This window comes from Poecilia mexicana, unplaced genomic scaffold (assembly GCF_051168715.1).
Source record: "Poecilia mexicana isolate PSO_F unplaced genomic scaffold, ASM5116871v1 scaffold_16, whole genome shotgun sequence".
In the NCBI taxonomy this organism is placed as follows: Eukaryota; Metazoa; Chordata; class Actinopteri; order Cyprinodontiformes; family Poeciliidae; genus Poecilia; species Poecilia mexicana.
Window position 1 is genome coordinate 2,376,910 of NW_028263385.1, and position 17,601 is coordinate 2,394,510.

Sequence of the window (17,601 nt, forward strand, 5' to 3'; positions counted from 1 at the left end):
CTGTTCAAATCCTTTCTCCCTGGCTTCCTCATGGTCTCTTTATTTCTCTGGTTTGGATTTATTTTTATTCCTTGGACTTTCCTGTCGTTTTGTAAGTTTGAGTTTTAATTAAATCTCCTTCCTGCTGCATTTTGTCCACACTTCAACCACACACATCATGACAGACGGTGGTAATGCAGTGGACTTTAAAGTCACTCTGTCCATCATGGTCAGTTTGATGAATATACGTGTTGTAAACATTTAAATATAAAGAAAAAGTGTTTTTTAAGAACCACAATAAAGCCCAAGCTTGTTACAAAATAAAATGGCAACAATGGACTTTTTCCTTAAATCTTCAAGTTAAAAACTAAAATATGAAAGTTTTTGCTGGAAATGGTGAATATTGTAGATTCATAGTCAAAGTTATGATATTAATAAATACCTGCCAAAATATTGCCACTGCTGCATGACGCAAATACAAAGTTGTTATTTGGAAACTGCATCAGTGGTTTTAGTCTTTAGGAGTTGCTTCATGTCACAATATATATTTTTACCTCCAAGAGTTTTGTGCAGTAGGAGGAGGGACTGGATATTCCTGAGTTGGTCGGCATCCTTTTTCATCTGTCTGCCATATTGGATTTAACTACATTGTCTTGCACTTGCAGTGGATGGCCAGTAGTTGGCGGTGTATTGTATGATGGACTAGTGACCACTTTAGTGGTCTGTCTGTATTTACAACATAAAACCTGGTCTGAGATACTAACAGGGTGGAGTTTCTCAGTCATGAAATATGTTTGGAGCCTCAGTTGTGCAGACATTTGTGAAGTTAAGATCCTACCTGTGAGAAACAGAGTGAACTTGGTTCCTGTGAGTTTTTGTGAGCTAATGAATCATAAAACAAGCAAAACAAATAAAAGGTTTGTTCACATCCTGTGTAAATCACATTCATGCAGCAGCCCACTACAGGTCAAGGACTAGCACATGTTCAGGGTTATGTTAATATAAAGTTAAATGCATAAAATGGCTGCATGAAAATGTAATTATCTGATCCACCAACATTACAGGACCCTAGCAAAGCCACTATTTCATGTCAGTTCATGCAAAGCTTTGACGATAAAGTCCTGTTTCTAATGTAGGTCACTAAGAACTTCGACTAACTGACATGAAATAAATCTGCTGTCTAACCTCTACAGGCTGTAGCAGTCTGCCATGAGCACATAACTTTATCCAAGAACAAAGTCCACTAGAGTTTTGGCTTCTTATTGAGTTTCAGCAACGCGTTCATCAAAAAGCTGTTTGTTGCAAATCTGGCAGTAGACGCTTCGATGTAGGTGAATCATTCTCAGGTTTTGTCAAGTTGAGTTTATTGAATGTTTTCAAAATTCTTAAGACATGAATTTCATACACTGGTAACTCTGCCATGTTTTATCCTTTTAATCGGCCAAATTTAGAGGAATCCTGCAAATCCTCAGCTCACATTGCTCTTTGCTTTGTCATGAAAACCTTTGGACTGAAACTGACAGACTGAGCAGCCAGCAACAAAATCAGAGAGCCTGGAGGAGAATGGATCAGACGTTAGGGGCGGCACGGCCAGCCTGGCAGGGATGGCTGACGGCACCAATCTCTGCCAGATCAGTCGTCCTGTGATTGGACAGGTCAGTGTCGTCCTGTGATTGGACAGGTCAGTGTCTTGGTGGTTCCTGTCCAGCAGGAAGTTGTGAACAGAGTTTAAAAGCTGCTGCAGGACTGCAGACCTTCACAAGAAGCTGAACCAGTAATGGCTCTGCTGACGGTTCTGCTGCTGTTGGGGCTGGGTGAGTCGGACACACTGGAGACACAGGGGACAATGGAGACAGTGGAGACTCTGGACACACTGGAGACAGTGGAGACTCTGGACACACTGGAGACAGTGGAGACACTCTGGACATACTGGAGACAGTGGAGACTCTGGACACACTGGAGACTCTGGACACACTGGAGACAGTGGAGACTCTGGACACACTGGAGACAGTGGAGACAATGAAGACAGTGGACACACTGGAGACAGTGGAGACAGTGGACACACAGGGGACAGTGGAGACACTTCCACTGGCTCTGAATGCTATGAATGGTGTTGATCTGTGTTGTTTTCTCCGTTTCATTATGAGCTCTTCTCCTTATTTCTACTGTGTGGATTTAATTTGCTAAAACAGAATCGTTCTTCCCCAGGTGTTGGAGTGAGCTCAGTGTCTCTGCAGAAGAGAATCATTGGAGGTCAGAAATGCAGAGACGATGAGCGTCGGTATCATGTGAAGATCATTGGCTATAATGAGGTACAGGACTATATTTGTGGAGGGTCTCTGGTCAGCGATCAGTGGGTTCTGACCGCAGCTCACTGCTGGGAATCAGATCCAGGATGGTGAGTCACGAAACATTTTACTGACAAATCTTCAAGAACTGTTTGTTTCTCTATTAACTGTGCTTTATTTGCTTAGGGTTATCAAGGCCCAGGTAGGAGTTCATCCTAAATGGCTTAAGCCAGATGAGCATATAATCACTAACCATGAGATTTATAGAGATGGTAACGGCCGTAAACATGACATCATGCTCCTCAAGCTGCCAAGAAAAACAACAGTCCGACCAATTGGACTAGCTCTCTGTCCAGATACTCTCCTACTGTAAGTCTTATCTCCTCTAATGTCAGAATTTGGTTCTTGATCTGCAAGATGAGGCAAAGTTCATCCAGGAAAACGTTTGGTCTCTGGTCTCCCAGAGTTGGTTGTTTTTCTTAATGTGACTTATTTTTAGTTTTGTTTCTCTTGTGTTTCAGCGGCACCAAGGTTCAGATTGCAGGTTATGGAGCAGCACAGGTTGGCCCGTTTAACAAAAGAGGTATGTTCATGTTTCCTCAAAATGATTCATATGATTCAAATCATTTTCAGACTCTGCTGGAGCTGAACTTAGCAGCTTGTTGAAGTTTTGATCAAAAACTCTGAGATAAACGGCTTAAAGCTGAAATAGGAAATTCTGAGAAAACTGTGAGCTTAGCCTGAAAATGTGAACCAGCAACATTACAGGTCCCTCCCCTGTGAAGTGAGCAGGGTGTACATGAGCATTGATTGACAGCGCTAAGACCCTCCTCTTGGCTCTGATTGGATGCTTTTGAGTGGTGCATTTCTGCAGCCAGCTAGGACAACAGGGAGGAGGTGGAGGAGATCAATGCTTTCAAAGATTATCTGTCTCATATTTACCATCAGGACAAATTGACAGTTTTGATAAAAATGTAAAAAATAAATTAATACATGTAACACACTGCAGTTTAATAACCACAGACAAGGTGTCAACAGTTAAACTGACCTTACATGTTTATGCTGCTTTTCCTCTACAGTCCACCACCGTTCAGATGATCTCCAGTGTGCAGAGATTAAGATTGATAAACACCACAAGATGGAGCTGCTCATGTCAAAACATGAGTTCTTTGAGTACAGTTTCCAGAAGTGGTACAGTGCGAGCAGCTCTAAGAAGGACATATCTGAAGTACGTCAGTCTTTAAACCATTTTCTGCACACAAACGTGGAATCTGTTTTACTGGATAAATCACAGCAGCATATAAACTGAAGGCTTTGTGTTTGTCACAGGGCGACAACGGTGGAGGATGGGTGTTCCAGGGCCGGCTGTATGGCGTCTGTGCCTTCTCTGGGCATCCAGAGTATGCACTCAGTGCACCAAGTGCTTTCATTGACATCTGTGGCTACAAGGACTGGATAGACAAAATATTGGGCAAACCATAAGAAACCTATGTCTGAATGGTGGCTAAATGTTTCCAGCATCATGAAATCTCAAAGTTCAAGTTAATCTTTAAATTTAAATTTTCAGTTGATTCATTTTGTGATTTGCAGCTGAATTATTTGGGGACTAATGTTATTGTGTTCAAATTAATCAATGTCTTATTTCTCAGTAAGTAAAGCTGCTGTTTGTAATAATCACTAATAATATCCACTGTCACATGACTAGAAAATAAATGGCTGTTATCTGATCAGATTGTCTCTCTTGTGCTTATTTCTGATTATTAGTGAAGAAAATAGATTTTAAACACATTTTTAGCTTTAAAGGCTGTTAAACTTGTCATTAAAGGGACCAAAACTAAAAACCTGCAGGATTTCATCAAGCAGTTTAGAGGACAACGCTATCAGTTTCACACCATCTGTTATTGGATGTATTCTGGTAAATCCTGATGGTTTGGAACAAAATATTTTTAAATAAATTGAATGTCGGAAACCTTCCAGGAACACGCATGAAAACCTTTTCAGAAATCAGACATTTGGGGTCTGGATGAAAAGGTGGTTGATATATTTTATGACAATTAGATATTAAAAAGACTTTGGCTGTGCTAAAAACATATGGACTATAAGTTACATAGCTTAACTCATATGGCGCATAAACTGACAGTAAACCTGCAGCGTGAAGCCAGCATGGAGGTTAATATGGAGGCTAGCACAGAGGCTAGCATGAAGACTAGCACAGAGGCTAGCAGAAGGTTAATATGGAGGCTAGCACAGAGGCTAGCATGAAGACTAGCACAGAGGCTAGCAGAAGGTTAATATGGAGGCTAGCACAGAGGCTAGCATGAAGACTAGCACAGAGGCTAGCAGAAGGTTAATATGGAGGCTAGCACAGAGGCTAGCATGAAGACTAGCACAGAGGCTAGCAGAAGGTTAATATGGAGGCTAGCACAGAGGCTAGCATGAAGACTAGCACAGAGGCTAGCAGAAGGTTAATATGGAGGCTAGCACAGAGGCTAGCATGAAGACTAGCACAGAGGCTAGCAGAAGGTTAATATGGAGGCTAGCACAGAGGCTAGCATGGAGACTAGCACAGAGGCTAGCAGGAGGTTAATATGGAGGCTAGCACAGAGGCTAGCATGAAGACTAGCACAGAGGCTAGCAGAAGGTTAATATGGAGGCTAGCACAGAGGCTAGCAGGAGGTTAATATGGAGGCTAGCATGGAGACTAGCACAGAGGCTAGCAGGAGGTTAATATGGAGGTTAGCACAGAGGCTAGCATGAAGACTAGCACAGAGGCTAGCAGAAGGTTAATATGGAGGCTAGCATGGAGGCTAGCACAGAGGCTAGCAGGAGGTTAATATGGAGGCTAGCATGGAGACTAGCACAGAGGCTAGCAGGAGGTTAATATGGAGACTAGCATGGAGACTAGCACAGAGGCTAGCAGGAGGTTAATATGGAGGCTAGCACAGAGGCTAGCAGAAGGTTAATATGGAGGCTAGCATGAAGACTAGCATAGAGGCTAGCAGGAGGTTAATATGGAGGCTAGCATGGAGGCTAGCACAGAGGCTAGCAGGAGGTTAATATGGAGGCTAGCATGGAGGTTAGCACAGAGGCTAGCATGAAGACTAGCACAGAGGCTAGCAGGAGGTTAATATGGAGGCTAGCATGAAGACTAGCACAGAGGCTATCAGGAGGTTAATATGGAGGCTAGCATAGACTAGCAGGAGGTTAATATAGAGGCTAGCACAGAGGCTAGCAGGAGGTTAATATGGAGCCTAGCATAGAGACTAGCACAGAGGCTAGCAGGAGGTTAATATGGAGGCTAGCATAGAGACTAGCACAGAGGCTAGCAGGAGGTTAATATGGAGGCTAGCATAGAGACTAGCACAGAGGCTAGCAGGAGGTTAATATGGAGGCTAGCATGAAGACTAGCACAGAGACCAGTATGGAGGCTGTGGAGAATGATCCTTTTTCCATTTAGGTAAGGTAATTTGGTAACACTTTATTTGAAGGGGTGTGCATAAGACTGACATGACACTGTTATAAACATGATATAACATCTGTCATGAACATAAAGAAGTCTTTATGAATGTTTATTACAGTTGTCATGAAGTGTCATTTGGTAAATGACACTTTTAATGCAAAGTTGCTCTAAAAGTTGCATTGAAAGTCAATTAAAATTACCAACTTTGCATTAAATTATCATAATTTATAAAATCATGCAAAGCCTATCATCTGGTTATCAAAGCCTAACCATCCAAACCCTACCCTAACCCGAGCCCCCCTCTGCACATGCCTGATAATAAACATTTCCACATATCATCTCCGATATCCACCAGCCTGTCAGTTGCGCTAAAACAGAAACACTTAAAGAATAAAGATGGTAACATCATGTGCCTTCTTCACATGATACAATAAAAGTTTCCTCAGTATCATTTTATTGGCAGACGATGGCCATTATGTCATTCATAATCTTTACCATATTTCCAAAAACTTGTGAGCACAAATTAAAAACCATGGCATTAATGTTACATTTTATTTGGAAAACAGTCAGAGGTCATGATATTTTCTTCTGCCTCAACTTTGTAATTTTGATCTTTACAAATTACAAACGTAGCAGATACTTTTATCAAGTTATTCGTTGCCAAATCAACCATTTTGTTGCACAACAATGCTGTGGATTTGTTGTTTATTTCATGTCTGAAGCCGTAGTGTTGGTTTAAAATGTCGATTCATCTTCCTGGCAGATTTTCATCTGTCATGACGGGTCCTCGTTTCTACAGTACATCAGCAGGAGATCAGAGGAATAAAGTTTATTTTTACAATGATGAAAATGAGATTGTGTGGTTCTTGTCCAGCTGGGGTCGTCTGGACTCTGAAGAGCAATGAGAAAGAGATGCTGAGTTTTAGGTTGTTGGAAAGTGGAACTTCAGGAAGAGTCAGGCTGATCTTACTTGAAATGAAGATTATCTTCGGTCGGCTGCGGTGGAGGGCGGACAGGTAAGTTCAGGTGAGGAGCAACAAGGAGCGAACCGACTGCCAGCTGAGAATCCAGGAACAGTTTCTGATTTATCTGCAGGGGCGAAGAAGGGACTCGGGCAACTGGTGGGCAACAATCCACGGCGTCACAGGGAAACACCTGAGAGAGAAGCGACAAGGATAAATTACTAAAAGCAACTTCAGAGAAAACACAGAGCCAGCTCAGAGGGGCAGAGCAGCCAGTCCTCCTCCCAGATGATCACATGATGGGTCACAGGTGCGTAGATGGAGCCTCTTGGCGCCATCTAGTGGAAGGAGAGGGAAGCAGCAGGCAACAGAAAACCCCCACCAAAGGACCAAACCTCAGTTCCCAGAAACATTTTCACGTTTGTCCCTCGGGTTCTTTGTAATCCTGACTTAGAAGACAAAACATAATATTCTACATGACGGAAACAGCCAGCATGACAACATATTGAAACTAGCTTTGCATAAACCTGAGAAAATTTCTTAAATATGAAACTTTTTAATAGAAATAGAAATCCCTTAAAGTCCCACAGAGAGAAAATGTTTTTAACTGAAAAGCAAGAACATTCTGGTCTAATAATTAAAGGAAGCGAGTTAAAAAGTTCTGATCCAAATAGACAAAGCTGAACGTTTCCTGCCTGGTCAGATGGTCTAAAGGAAGGAAGATGTTGAATGTTGGAGAAGTTCTGTTGGTTCTGATTTCTTGTTTTCTAGGTTTTCTGGTTGAATCGTTTCTGTTTTCTCTGGTTCTGGATGCTGAGCAGCTGCAAGGCTTTCCAACTGTTATAATGCGTAACCATGGCAACATGGTGGTGTTTTACAGCTTGGATGGCCAATGAGCATCTCAGATAATCCCCGAACTTTGACCCTAAATATCAGACAGGTTGAACAGGAGGCTGCAGAGAGAAGCTGGAACCGTTTCCACCAGCAGCCATGCGGGATGGTTCCCCTTCTCCAACATCCAACAACTCCTCTGAGGACAAAAATCAACTACAAGCTTTAATTTATTCTGATCAATCAGATTTACTACTGATTTTTATTTGAACTCATGAGTTGAGGTGTGAATATTTTTATCCAGGTTTTTCTGCTGTGAAAGAGAAAATAAAAAATCCTTGTTGGAGACGGAAAATGTGGATTTCTAGAAGTCGTGGCTCTGATTTAAATATAAAATGTTCCTGCAGGTTTTCCTCAGTAATGGCAGCATTAAGCAAATTATTGGGAGCTGCTGGTGCAGATCGCTGCTACTGTTTCCATGCAAACGCAGAAACTTCATGCAAAAACACTCAGGAGGTCAGGAGAGGAACGAGACGTTTTAACAAATGGAGGAAAAAAACCTCAGATTCAAATTTAACTCATTCAGCAGCAAATTTCATCCAAACACAAAAGAGAAAAGAGGATTGGTTGTTTGTTTTAGTTCACATTTAGAGTTCAAACGGAACCGATTTTCACCTCATTTAGCTGAAATTCAACCAGATTCAATCCGATTACGTCTGATTCCTGTTGGTTCCTGCTGGTTCCTGTTGGTTCCTGCTGGTTCCTGTTGGTTCCTGCTGGTTCCTGCTGGTTCCTGTTGGTTCCTGTTGGTTCCTGCTGGTTCCTGTTGGTTCCTGCTGGTTCCTGTTGGTTCCTGTTGGTTCCTGTTGGTTCCTGCTGGTTCCTGTTGGTTCCTGCTGGTTCCTGCTGGTTCCTGTTGGTTCCTGTTGGTTCCTGCTGGTTCCTGTTGGTTCCTGCTGGTTCCTGTTGGTTCCTGTTGGTTCCTGCTGGTTCCTGCTGGTTCCTGTTGGTTCCTGTTGGTTCCTGTTGGTTCCTGCTGGTTCCTGCTGGTTCCTGTTGGTTCCTGCTGGTTCCTGTTGGTTCCTGTTGGTTCCTGCTGGTTCCTGTTGGTTCCTGTTGGTTCCTGTTGGTTCCTGCTGGTTCCTGCTGGTTCCTGTTGGTTCCTGCTGGTTCCTGTTGGTTCCTACTGGTTCCTGTTGGTTCCTGCTGGTTCCTGCTGGTTCCTGCTGGTTCCTGTTGGTTCCTGCTGGTTCCTGTTGGTTCCTGTTGGTTCCTGCTGGTTCCTGTTGGTTCCTGCTGGTTCCTGTTGGTTCCTACTGGTTCCTGCTGGTTCCTGCTGGTTCCTTCTGGTTCCTGTTGGTTCCTTCTGGTTCCTGTTGGTTCCTGTTGGTTCCTGCTGGTTCCTGTTGGTTCCTGCTGGTTCCTGTTGGTTCCTGCTGGTTCCTGTTGGTTCCTGTTGGTTCCTGCTGGTTCCTGTTGGTTCCTGTTGGTTCCTGTTGGTTCCTGTTGGTTCCTGCTGGTTCCTGTTGGTTCCTGTTGGTTCCTACTGGTTCCTACTGGTTCCTACTGGTTCCTGTTGGTTCCTGTTGGTTCCTGTTGGTTCCTGCTGGTTCCTGCTGGTTCCTGTTGGTTCCTGTTGGTTCCTGTTGGTTCCTGCTGGTTCCTGTTGGTTCCTACTGGTTCCTGCTGGTTCCTGCTGGTTCCTTCTGGTTCCTTCTGGTTCCTGTTGGTTCCTGTTGGTTCCTGTTGGTTCCTGTTGGTTCCTGCTGGTTCCTGTTGGTTCCTGCTGGTTCCTGCTGGTTCCTGTTGGTTCCTGCTGGTTCCTGCTGGTTCCTGTTGGTTCCTGCTGGTTCCTGCTGGTTCCTGTTGGTTCCTGTTGGTTCCTGCTGGTTCCTGTTGGTTCCTGTTGGTTCCTGCTGGTTCCTGTTGGTTCCTGTTGGTTCCTACTGGTTCCTACTGGTTCCTGTTGGTTCCTACTGGTTCCTACTGGTTCCTTCTGGTTCCTGTTGGTTCCTGTTGGTTCCTGCTGGTTCCTTCTGGTTCCTGTTGGTTCCTGCTGATTCCTTCTGGTTCCTGCTGGTTCCTGTTGGTTCCTACTGGTTCCTACTGGTTCCTGTTGGTTCCTGCTGGTTCCTGTTGGTTCCTTCTGGTTCCTGTTGGTTCCTGTTGGTTCCTGTTGGTTCCTGTTGGTTCCTGCTGGTTCCTGTTGGTTCCTGCTGGTTCCTGCTGGTTCCTGTTGGTTCCTACTGGTTCCTACTGGTTCCTGTTGGTTCCTGTTGGTTCCTGCTGGTTCCTGTTGGTTCCTGTTGGTTCCTGCTGGTTCCTGTTGGTTCCTGCTGGTTCCTGTTGGTTCCTGCTGGTTCCTGTTGGTTCCTGTTGGTTCCTGCTGGTTCCTTCTGGTTCCTGTTGGTTCCTGCTGGTTCCTTCTGGTTCCTGCTGGTTCCTGTTGGTTCCTGTTGGTTCCTGCTGGTTCCTGCTGGTTCCTGTTGGTTCCTGCTGGTTCCTGTTGGTTCCTGTTGGTTCCTGCTGGTTCCTGTTGGTTCCTGTTGGTTCCTACTGGTTCCTGTTGGTTCCTGCTGGTTCCTGTTGGTTCCTGTTGGTTCCTGCTGGTTCCTGTTGGTTCCTACTGGTTCCTGTTGGTTCCTGCTGGTTCCTGCTGGTTCCTGTTGGTTCCTGCTGGTTCCTGTTGGTTCCTGTTGGTTCCTGCTGGTTCCTGTTGGTTCCTGCTGGTTCCTGTTGGTTCCTACTGGTTCCTGCTGGTTCCTGCTGGTTCCTTCTGGTTCCTGTTGGTTCCTTCTGGTTCCTGTTGGTTCCTGTTGGTTCCTGTTGGTTCCTGCTGGTTCCTGCTGGTTCCTGCTGGTTCCTGTTGGTTCCTGCTGGTTCCTGTTGGTTCCTGCTGGTTCCTGTTGGTTCCTGTTGGTTCCTGTTGGTTCCTGCTGGTTCCTGTTGGTTCCTGTTGGTTCCTGTTGGTTCCTGCTGGTTCCTGTTGGTTCCTACTGGTTCCTACTGGTTCCTACTGGTTCCTACTGGTTCCTTCTGGTTCCTGTTGGTTCCTGTTGGTTCCTGCTGGTTCCTGCTGGTTCCTGTTGGTTCCTGTTGGTTCCTGCTGGTTCCTGTTGGTTCCTACTGGTTCCTGCTGGTTCCTTCTGGTTCCTTCTGGTTCCTGTTGGTTCCTGCTGGTTCCTGCTGGTTCCTGCTGGTTCCTGTTGGTTCCTGCTGGTTCCTGTTGGTTCCTGTTGGTTCCTGCTGGTTCCTGTTGGTTCCTGCTGGTTCCTGTTGGTTCCTGTTGGTTCCTACTGGTTCCTACTGGTTCCTGTTGGTTCCTACTGGTTCCTTCTGGTTCCTGTTGGTTCCTGTTGGTTCCTGCTGGTTCCTTCTGGTTCCTGTTGGTTCCTGCTGGTTCCTTCTGGTTCCTGCTGGTTCCTGTTGGTTCCTACTGGTTCCTACTGGTTCCTGTTGGTTCCTGCTGGTTCCTGTTGGTTCCTTCTGGTTCCTGTTGGTTCCTGTTGGTTCCTGTTGGTTCCTGCTGGTTCCTGTTGGTTCCTGCTGGTTCCTGCTGGTTCCTACTGGTTCCTACTGGTTCCTGTTGGTTCCTGTTGGTTCCTGCTGGTTCCTGTTGGTTCCTGTTGGTTCCTGTTGGTTCCTGCTGGTTCCTGTTGGTTCCTGCTGGTTCCTGTTGGTTCCTGCTGGTTCCTGTTGGTTCCTGTTGGTTCCTGTTGGTTCCTGCTGGTTCCTGTTGGTTCCTGTTGGTTCCTGTTGGTTCCTGCTGGTTCCTGTTGGTTCCTGTTGGTTCCTACTGGTTCCTGTTGGTTCCTACTGGTTCCTACTGGTTCCTTCTGGTTCCTGTTGGTTCCTGTTGGTTCCTGCTGGTTCCTTCTGGTTCCTGTTGGTTCCTGCTGGTTCCTTCAGGTTCCTGCTGGTTCCTGTTGGTTCCTACTGGTTCCTACTGGTTCCTGTTGGTTCCTGCTGGTTCCTGTTGGTTCCTTCTGGTTCCTGTTGGTTCCTGTTGGTTCCTGCTGGTTCCTCATCTCTTCGTCTCTTGGCTGAATTTGAATGAATCGTTAGTATTTTCTCTCTTTGCATCCAGGATCGATTGTCAGCATCTTTTAACCAAATGGGCTCTGATTAATGTGTTTTTACATGAACGCATCAGATTAAAGAGGACAGACGTGGACAGACGTGGACAGGGTGGACAGGCGTGGACAGGGTGGACAGGCGTGGACAGGCGTGGACAGGCGTGGGACGATTTAAAAAGGACAGATCGTTTTGACGCTTCATCCTTCAGGACCAAAACTCTCCTTGTTCAGGTTTGTATGTTTTTGGATTCTATTATTACATATTTTGTTTTTTGTCCTACATGTTTAAAAGGTTTATTCAACAGTAATTATACGAATGATGTTAATTTTCATATGAAAATAAAAGTTACATTTTTTTTACACAGAATTACAGACATTTTTAACACAAAGCAAAACTTTTAAGCTTTATTTCCAGAAACATTTATAATTTTTTAATTACATCTACTAATAAATCTATTTTGTAGCATCTGATTAATAAATGGTTATAATGTAAATTGTTTATATTTCATCTTTTTGTGTATTTATTGAGCTGTTTGCAGCATTTGTTGGATTTTGTTATTTGATGCAACAAATGTATTCAGAAACAAATGATAAAAAGTTCAAGTTAATTCAGAAAACAGAAAAAGGTTTCAGGACTTCAGCAGCGAAACATTTAGTTTGATATTTTTTAGTTTATTTGACTCTAATCTGATTCCAGCAGATTTTCTACAAACTGCAGATTTTCATACGGATAATTTTCTTCAGGTTTTTGTTTTCCTGTGTTTTACTGCCAATATTTGTCATAATTTCCATCTGCAGCTCTCAGTCATGATGAACGTTGGACTCTCCCTCCTGATGATCGCAGGTCTGTTACTTTATGCGCCATATTTTCTATTAATGTTAACAGATATTAAACTTTCTGCAGATGAATTAAAAACAGATCAGTTTATGTTATATCAAATAAGCTGGGAAATTATTTTCTGATACAATATCTGGTTCATTCATTAAGCCATTTATTTATTTATTTCTATGATTATTGTCACTTCTTGTCCTCCTTATGTTTAGATCTCCTGACAGTTTTGGACAAAAAAAGAACAAGAAACAAAGAAACAGCAGAAAAATGGTTCTGTTTAGTTTTCCTGCTGCAAAACTAAAATATACAGATTATTTCAGGTTCTGTCTCATCTGTTAATCTCCATCAGAACCTGATTTCAGTGTTTGTGGGACCCATACGGGTTCTGATCAAGCTGGTCGGACTCCATCAGCTGCATCGCCTCCTTTCTGTGCCTCTAATTTAACCTGAATTTTATGAAAAGTTTTGGAAAAGTTGAAAAACTTTCCATAGTTTCAGGAACTGCTGATCATTCATGAAACCAGAGTGAAGTCGCCCCACCTTCTTCAAATCAGACAGAATTGGTGTCAAATGTTTGTGCAGCAAAAATGTTTGTTTGCCCTGCTTTGGCTTTGCAGATATCAATGAAAGTGTAAAGGTCAAAAGGTCAACTAGCCCCCACCCCTTTTATGAAATCAAACAAAATGGGTGTCAATCAACTCGGCTACGTTTGTGCAGCAAAACTTTTCGTTTGTGCCGCTATCATTTAAATGCATCCCCCTCTGATGATGCATGGAGAACATTTTTAAAGCTATAACGAAACATTTTTCTTTCTCTTTAAAATGATAGCAGCACAAACGGAAATTTTTGCTGCTCAAACCAGCAAAACATAGCCGAGTTGATTGACACCCATTTTGTCTGATTTGAAGAAGGTGGGGGTGGGGGTCTCTAGAAATGTGGACGCTGACATTAGCATTAGCTGCTACATGTTTAGCATTAGCTGCTACATGTTTAGCATAGAGATGCTCTATAGCTTAGCAGAAATGAACCGAGAAGAGAAGCAGCATTTACAGTCAGATTCAGTAGAAACAAGTTTAACAAGCTGCTGACCGCCGAGTTAAATGAATCTGAATTAACGTGTTAAAGTCCCGGACATGAATCCCTGATCCAAACCGATCCTGGTTCTGTTCAGTCTCTCCTGAAGCTGCTGGTTCCTCCCTCAGGCCTCCTGGACGTCTCTGATCTCCAGTCGGATCAAACCATCCGGCAGTTCCGCTACGTCAGCCTGGCGAAGAACTGGAGCGACGCCCAGACCTACTGCCGGGAGAGGTTCTCCGACCTGGCCGCCATCCTGAACGCCGCCAACGGCACCGAGGCCCGGCAGGCGGCGGGGACCTCCCGGGTCTGGATCGGACTCTTTAACGGCACCTGGAAGTGGTCCCAGGATGAGAACCAGCTTTCCCCCGGCAGCAGCAGCTCCATGTTCACCGTGTGGAGCTTCAACGAGCCGCAGGACCGGAAGTGCACGTTGCTCAGTAAAACCGGGTTTTGGTCCGCCAAGGACTGTGGAGACCTGAACGAGTTTTTATGCTATGATGGTGAGTCCTAATGAAGATTTGTTCTCATCTGTGTGTAGCGACGGGTTCCTGTCAAATCAGCAGTTTGTCGTTCTGAGAAAGTCTGGATGATCATTTTAAGTCTCATCGTTCACCGAAATCTCCTCTCTGAGAAGATGAAGAGTCGGCTTAGATCACAGGTGTCAAACTCCAGTCCTCGAGGGCCGGTGTCCTGCAACTTTTAGATGTGCCTCTGCTGCACCACACCTGAATAGAATAATTATCAATAATTATCATTAGCAAGGCTCTGGAGAACTGAACTACACCAGGAGGAGGTAATTAAGCCATTTCATTCCAGTGTTTTGTACCTGTGGCACATCTAAAAACTTCAGGACAGCGGCCCTTGAGGACTGGAGTTTGACACCCCTGGCTTAGATGTTGACATGTGAACGTTCGTCAGGAGATTCACCACTAGTTGAACATTTTGCCCTTAATATGCTTTAATTCTTCTATTTACCTAAAAGTTGATTATGACACATAAAAGTTCATTAATACTTCAAAAATTGAATACCTTTATCTCATTTTCCACCTAGAGAAGTCGCCATTTTTTCACTTCTCCAACGCATGCTGGGCTGATGACGCAGGGAGGTTATGGTGGACTGGAAACTAAAATCAAAATGGAAATAAACAAATAAATGAAATAAAAACAAACACAAGTTGTAAAGGTAGTTCAGGTGGACGAGGTCAGTCCACAAAGTGAGTTTGTGGACTGACCTCGTCCAGTTTGTGGACGAGGTCAGTCGTTAAACACAAGAAAACGGCTTGTGATTTACTGTTTACAATAGGAAACAGCTAAAACCATTAGCATGCATTTAGCTCCATATTAGAGCTAAAACCATTAGCATGTGCTAAAGTGGAATCAGAACAAATTGGAAGGTCATGAATGGCTGTCTTTAAGTCCTTCAAACACCTTATTGTAATAATTTGAGCTAATGTTTTGATCTGGATGCTAACCATAAGCAGCTCTTTGTTCAGTTTAGCATCAGCAGCACAAACTGCAGCTTCTCCAGCCGAGTCCCTCCTCTTCCTCTGTTTGGTTCTCCTCTTCTTCATTTCCCCTCAAATGAAGAGACGGTAACCGATCTGGCTGGACGGTAGCACAGTGGGGCCTAGCATACACCATCTACCCAGAATGCATTGCAGCATAAACAACATGGCGACGTCCGTGTGACAATGTTTGGTAAAAACTAAACAGCCGACGGCATTTTTACATCTGACATAAATATTTCTCATATAAAGTGAATATTGTATTTAATCCAGAACATTTTATTATCAGTTTTAAAGTTTTCTTTCTGTTCTGATAGGAACTTTATAAAGGAATCTCTTCAGTCTCTCCTGATTTCCTGATCGTCTGAACTTGCGTCGCTCTGACTGCAGGGAAAATACTGAGTATTTAATACTGTGCTACCGTCCATTTACTTCTACTCTTACTTGAGTAAAATTTTTGGATTCTTAACCCACTGAATGAAAAACAAACATGTTTTAACCAAAAATGTTACTTTTACTACAGGACAGGTTTTTGGGTAGATGCTCCTAAATGAAAGAAAAAAAGTGTTTAATTTTAGTTTTGTTATGTTTCAGGTTTCTCTGACAGTGACGTCCTGGTGAAGCAGAAGATGAGCTGGTTTGATGCTCAGGCTTACTGCAGGGAAACGCACACAGACCTGACCACCATCAGAGATTTCACCAAGAACTACAGGATGACCTCCCTCCTGCCTGACTCCACTTTCAACTTCCAGACCTTTAGCATGACCCCCTCAGCGGTGGCCTGGATCGGTCTGCACCGGTCCGACTGGGTGTGGTCCGACGGCAGCAGCGCCTCCTACTGGCCCTGGGCCGCCCAGGCCACTACAGAGCAGACCGACTGTGTGATGATGGACTCCTCCAGCGGCAGCTGGTTCCAGCAGTCCTGCAGCGACAGCTTCAGCTTCCTCTGCAGCGAAGGTGAGTTTCCCAGCAGCTCTGCAGGATCCCAGCCTGCAGGGCTGATCGGGTGTTTCTGCGTTTCTCTGCAGACGTCGTTCCGGCGTCGACCAGGGCGCTGAAGATTCGTCTGGAGGCCGGATCTGCAGACCTGAATGACGCCGCGGTGCAGGAATCCATCCTGCAGCAGGTCAGGCCACCAGGGGTTCACAAACAGTTCCAAAAGTATCCAAAGAAATTTAAACTTTTAGAATGTTTTCATTCACTATTCAATAATTACTACGTTCATTTAGCATAAATGCTGCCTCAGATCTGACTGTAGAAGGCCATGAGTTAAAAAAAAACAAATTACTGCCAGATAAAACATTTTCATCACAACCAATGTTTTGATAAGAAAATAAGTAATATTTTATAATAGGCCTGTTGCAATAAGCAATAGACCAGCTGATTTCATGATAAGTTTAAACAAACTCAATGATTAACATTTGCATGATTTATTTTTCTCTCTGGCTGATAAAAGTGTTTTTGTCTCAAAAAGCTTCTTTTTCTGAAGGACAGTTTTGTTTAGAGACTCCATAATTCACTTTATTTGTTTCTGTTGTTTTGTTTATAGTTTGGATATTTAAAATGTCTTCCAGTTCTAGTGTTAAATATTTCTTAAAATTTAAAGTTTATTGATTTTTGAGAATCTGTTTTAATTTTATTGCTGGAAAATAGTATTAAAACAAGAATATTATCATGTATTATCACAATAACTTCTGGGACAATTTATCATCCAGCAAAATGTGTTGTTGCGACAGGCGTGTTAATCAGATCAAACTCCTCTTTTACTCCCACAGTCCTCTGGTTTTGGCAGCAGTGTCCTTGTCAGAAACATTTCCATTTGTTGCTAATTATGTTAGCTTCAGGAGCAACGCAGCTGAATGAATTTGATTGGCAGCCAATCAGAAATAACTATATTTAACTCTTTTATTTTTATTTTTAATGACTGAAAAAAGAAGACAAAAATTTCGAGGCAACGTTTAAGATTTAATTATTTTTTTGACGTTTCTTCTCCTCTTTCCTCTAACTGTCTGAGGCCCCCGTTGCGCCCCCTGGCGGCTCCTACTTTGAAAAGCACTGAGTTATTAACCTTCCTGTTTCTGAGAAACTCCCAGCAAAATTCATCTGAGTTTAAAACTCCAACTCAGAAAATGTGTAATTTTTCCTAAAGTTCAGTGATTCTGGCGTTTATTTTCAAACTACAAAAACAGTCGTTTCAACAGACTATTGCTCAGTTTATCGGTTAAATCTAAACTCTGTTTATTCAGCTGAAGGAGAAGATGGAGGAGCAGGAAGTGACGGAGGAGGTGAAGCTCAGCTGGAGGATTCAACCTGACGGGAAGGTTTTCCACCGGCAGCAGGAGGAAACAGCGCCCCCTGCCTGCAAGGCGAAAACGTGCGACTCAGTTTAACACGACCACTAATTTAGTTGCTTCTTTTCGTCGGTCTGTGGTTAACTCTGCAAGTCATTGGTTTGCTTTTCTTTATTGCTGTTATAGCTAATATTACCAATATTAACATTCATTCACAGGATAAATACTTTGTGATTGTTTGCATCATTTGTTGAAATATGAAAGCAAATCTTTCATTAAAGCAGGTTGAAAAATTAAAAC

General features: G+C 43.5%; 2 protein-coding genes across 2 annotated transcripts; both read left to right on the forward strand.

Annotated features, from left to right (window-relative positions):
- Positions 1-1,756: 1,756 nt before the first annotated feature.
- Positions 1,757-3,749, forward strand: LOC106908587 (kallikrein-8-like). The gene is made up of 6 exons (XM_014974725.2): positions 1,757-1,793; positions 2,188-2,377; positions 2,454-2,636; positions 2,789-2,850; positions 3,347-3,495; positions 3,597-3,749. Exons 1-6 carry the CDS (start codon positions 1,757-1,759, stop codon positions 3,747-3,749), a joined length of 774 nt encoding a protein of 257 aa, XP_014830211.2.
- Positions 3,750-11,758: 8,009 nt separating this feature from the next.
- LOC106908589 (macrophage mannose receptor 1-like) lies at positions 11,759-17,600 on the forward strand. Its single transcript, XM_088013694.1, has 6 exons — positions 11,759-11,827; positions 12,395-12,440; positions 13,631-14,005; positions 15,605-15,967; positions 16,039-16,136; positions 17,257-17,600. The coding sequence occupies exons 2-6, from the start codon at positions 12,404-12,406 to the stop codon at positions 17,398-17,400; spliced, it is 1,017 nt and encodes a 338-aa protein (XP_087869820.1). The 5' UTR covers positions 11,759-11,827; positions 12,395-12,403; the 3' UTR covers positions 17,401-17,600.
- Position 17,601: the final 1 nt, after the last annotated feature.

Bases quoted from the DNA above. Each gene is read 5' to 3' on its own strand.
- LOC106908587 (XM_014974725.2), top strand. From the start codon at position 1,757: ATGGCTCTGCTGACGGTTCTGCTGCTGTTGGGGCTGG. The intron at 2,637-2,788 runs GTAAGTCTTATC...CTTGTGTTTCAG, and splicing joins TGTCCAGATACTCTCCTACT to CGGCACCAAGGTTCAGATTG. The intron at 2,851-3,346 runs GTATGTTCATGT...TTTCCTCTACAG, and splicing joins TGGCCCGTTTAACAAAAGAG to TCCACCACCGTTCAGATGAT.
- LOC106908589 (XM_088013694.1), top strand. From the start codon at position 12,404: ATGATGAACGTTGGACTCTCCCTCCTGATGATCGCAG. The intron at 12,441-13,630 runs GTCTGTTACTTT...TTCCTCCCTCAG, and splicing joins CTCCCTCCTGATGATCGCAG to GCCTCCTGGACGTCTCTGAT. The intron at 16,137-17,256 runs GTCAGGCCACCA...CTGTTTATTCAG, and splicing joins AGGAATCCATCCTGCAGCAG to CTGAAGGAGAAGATGGAGGA.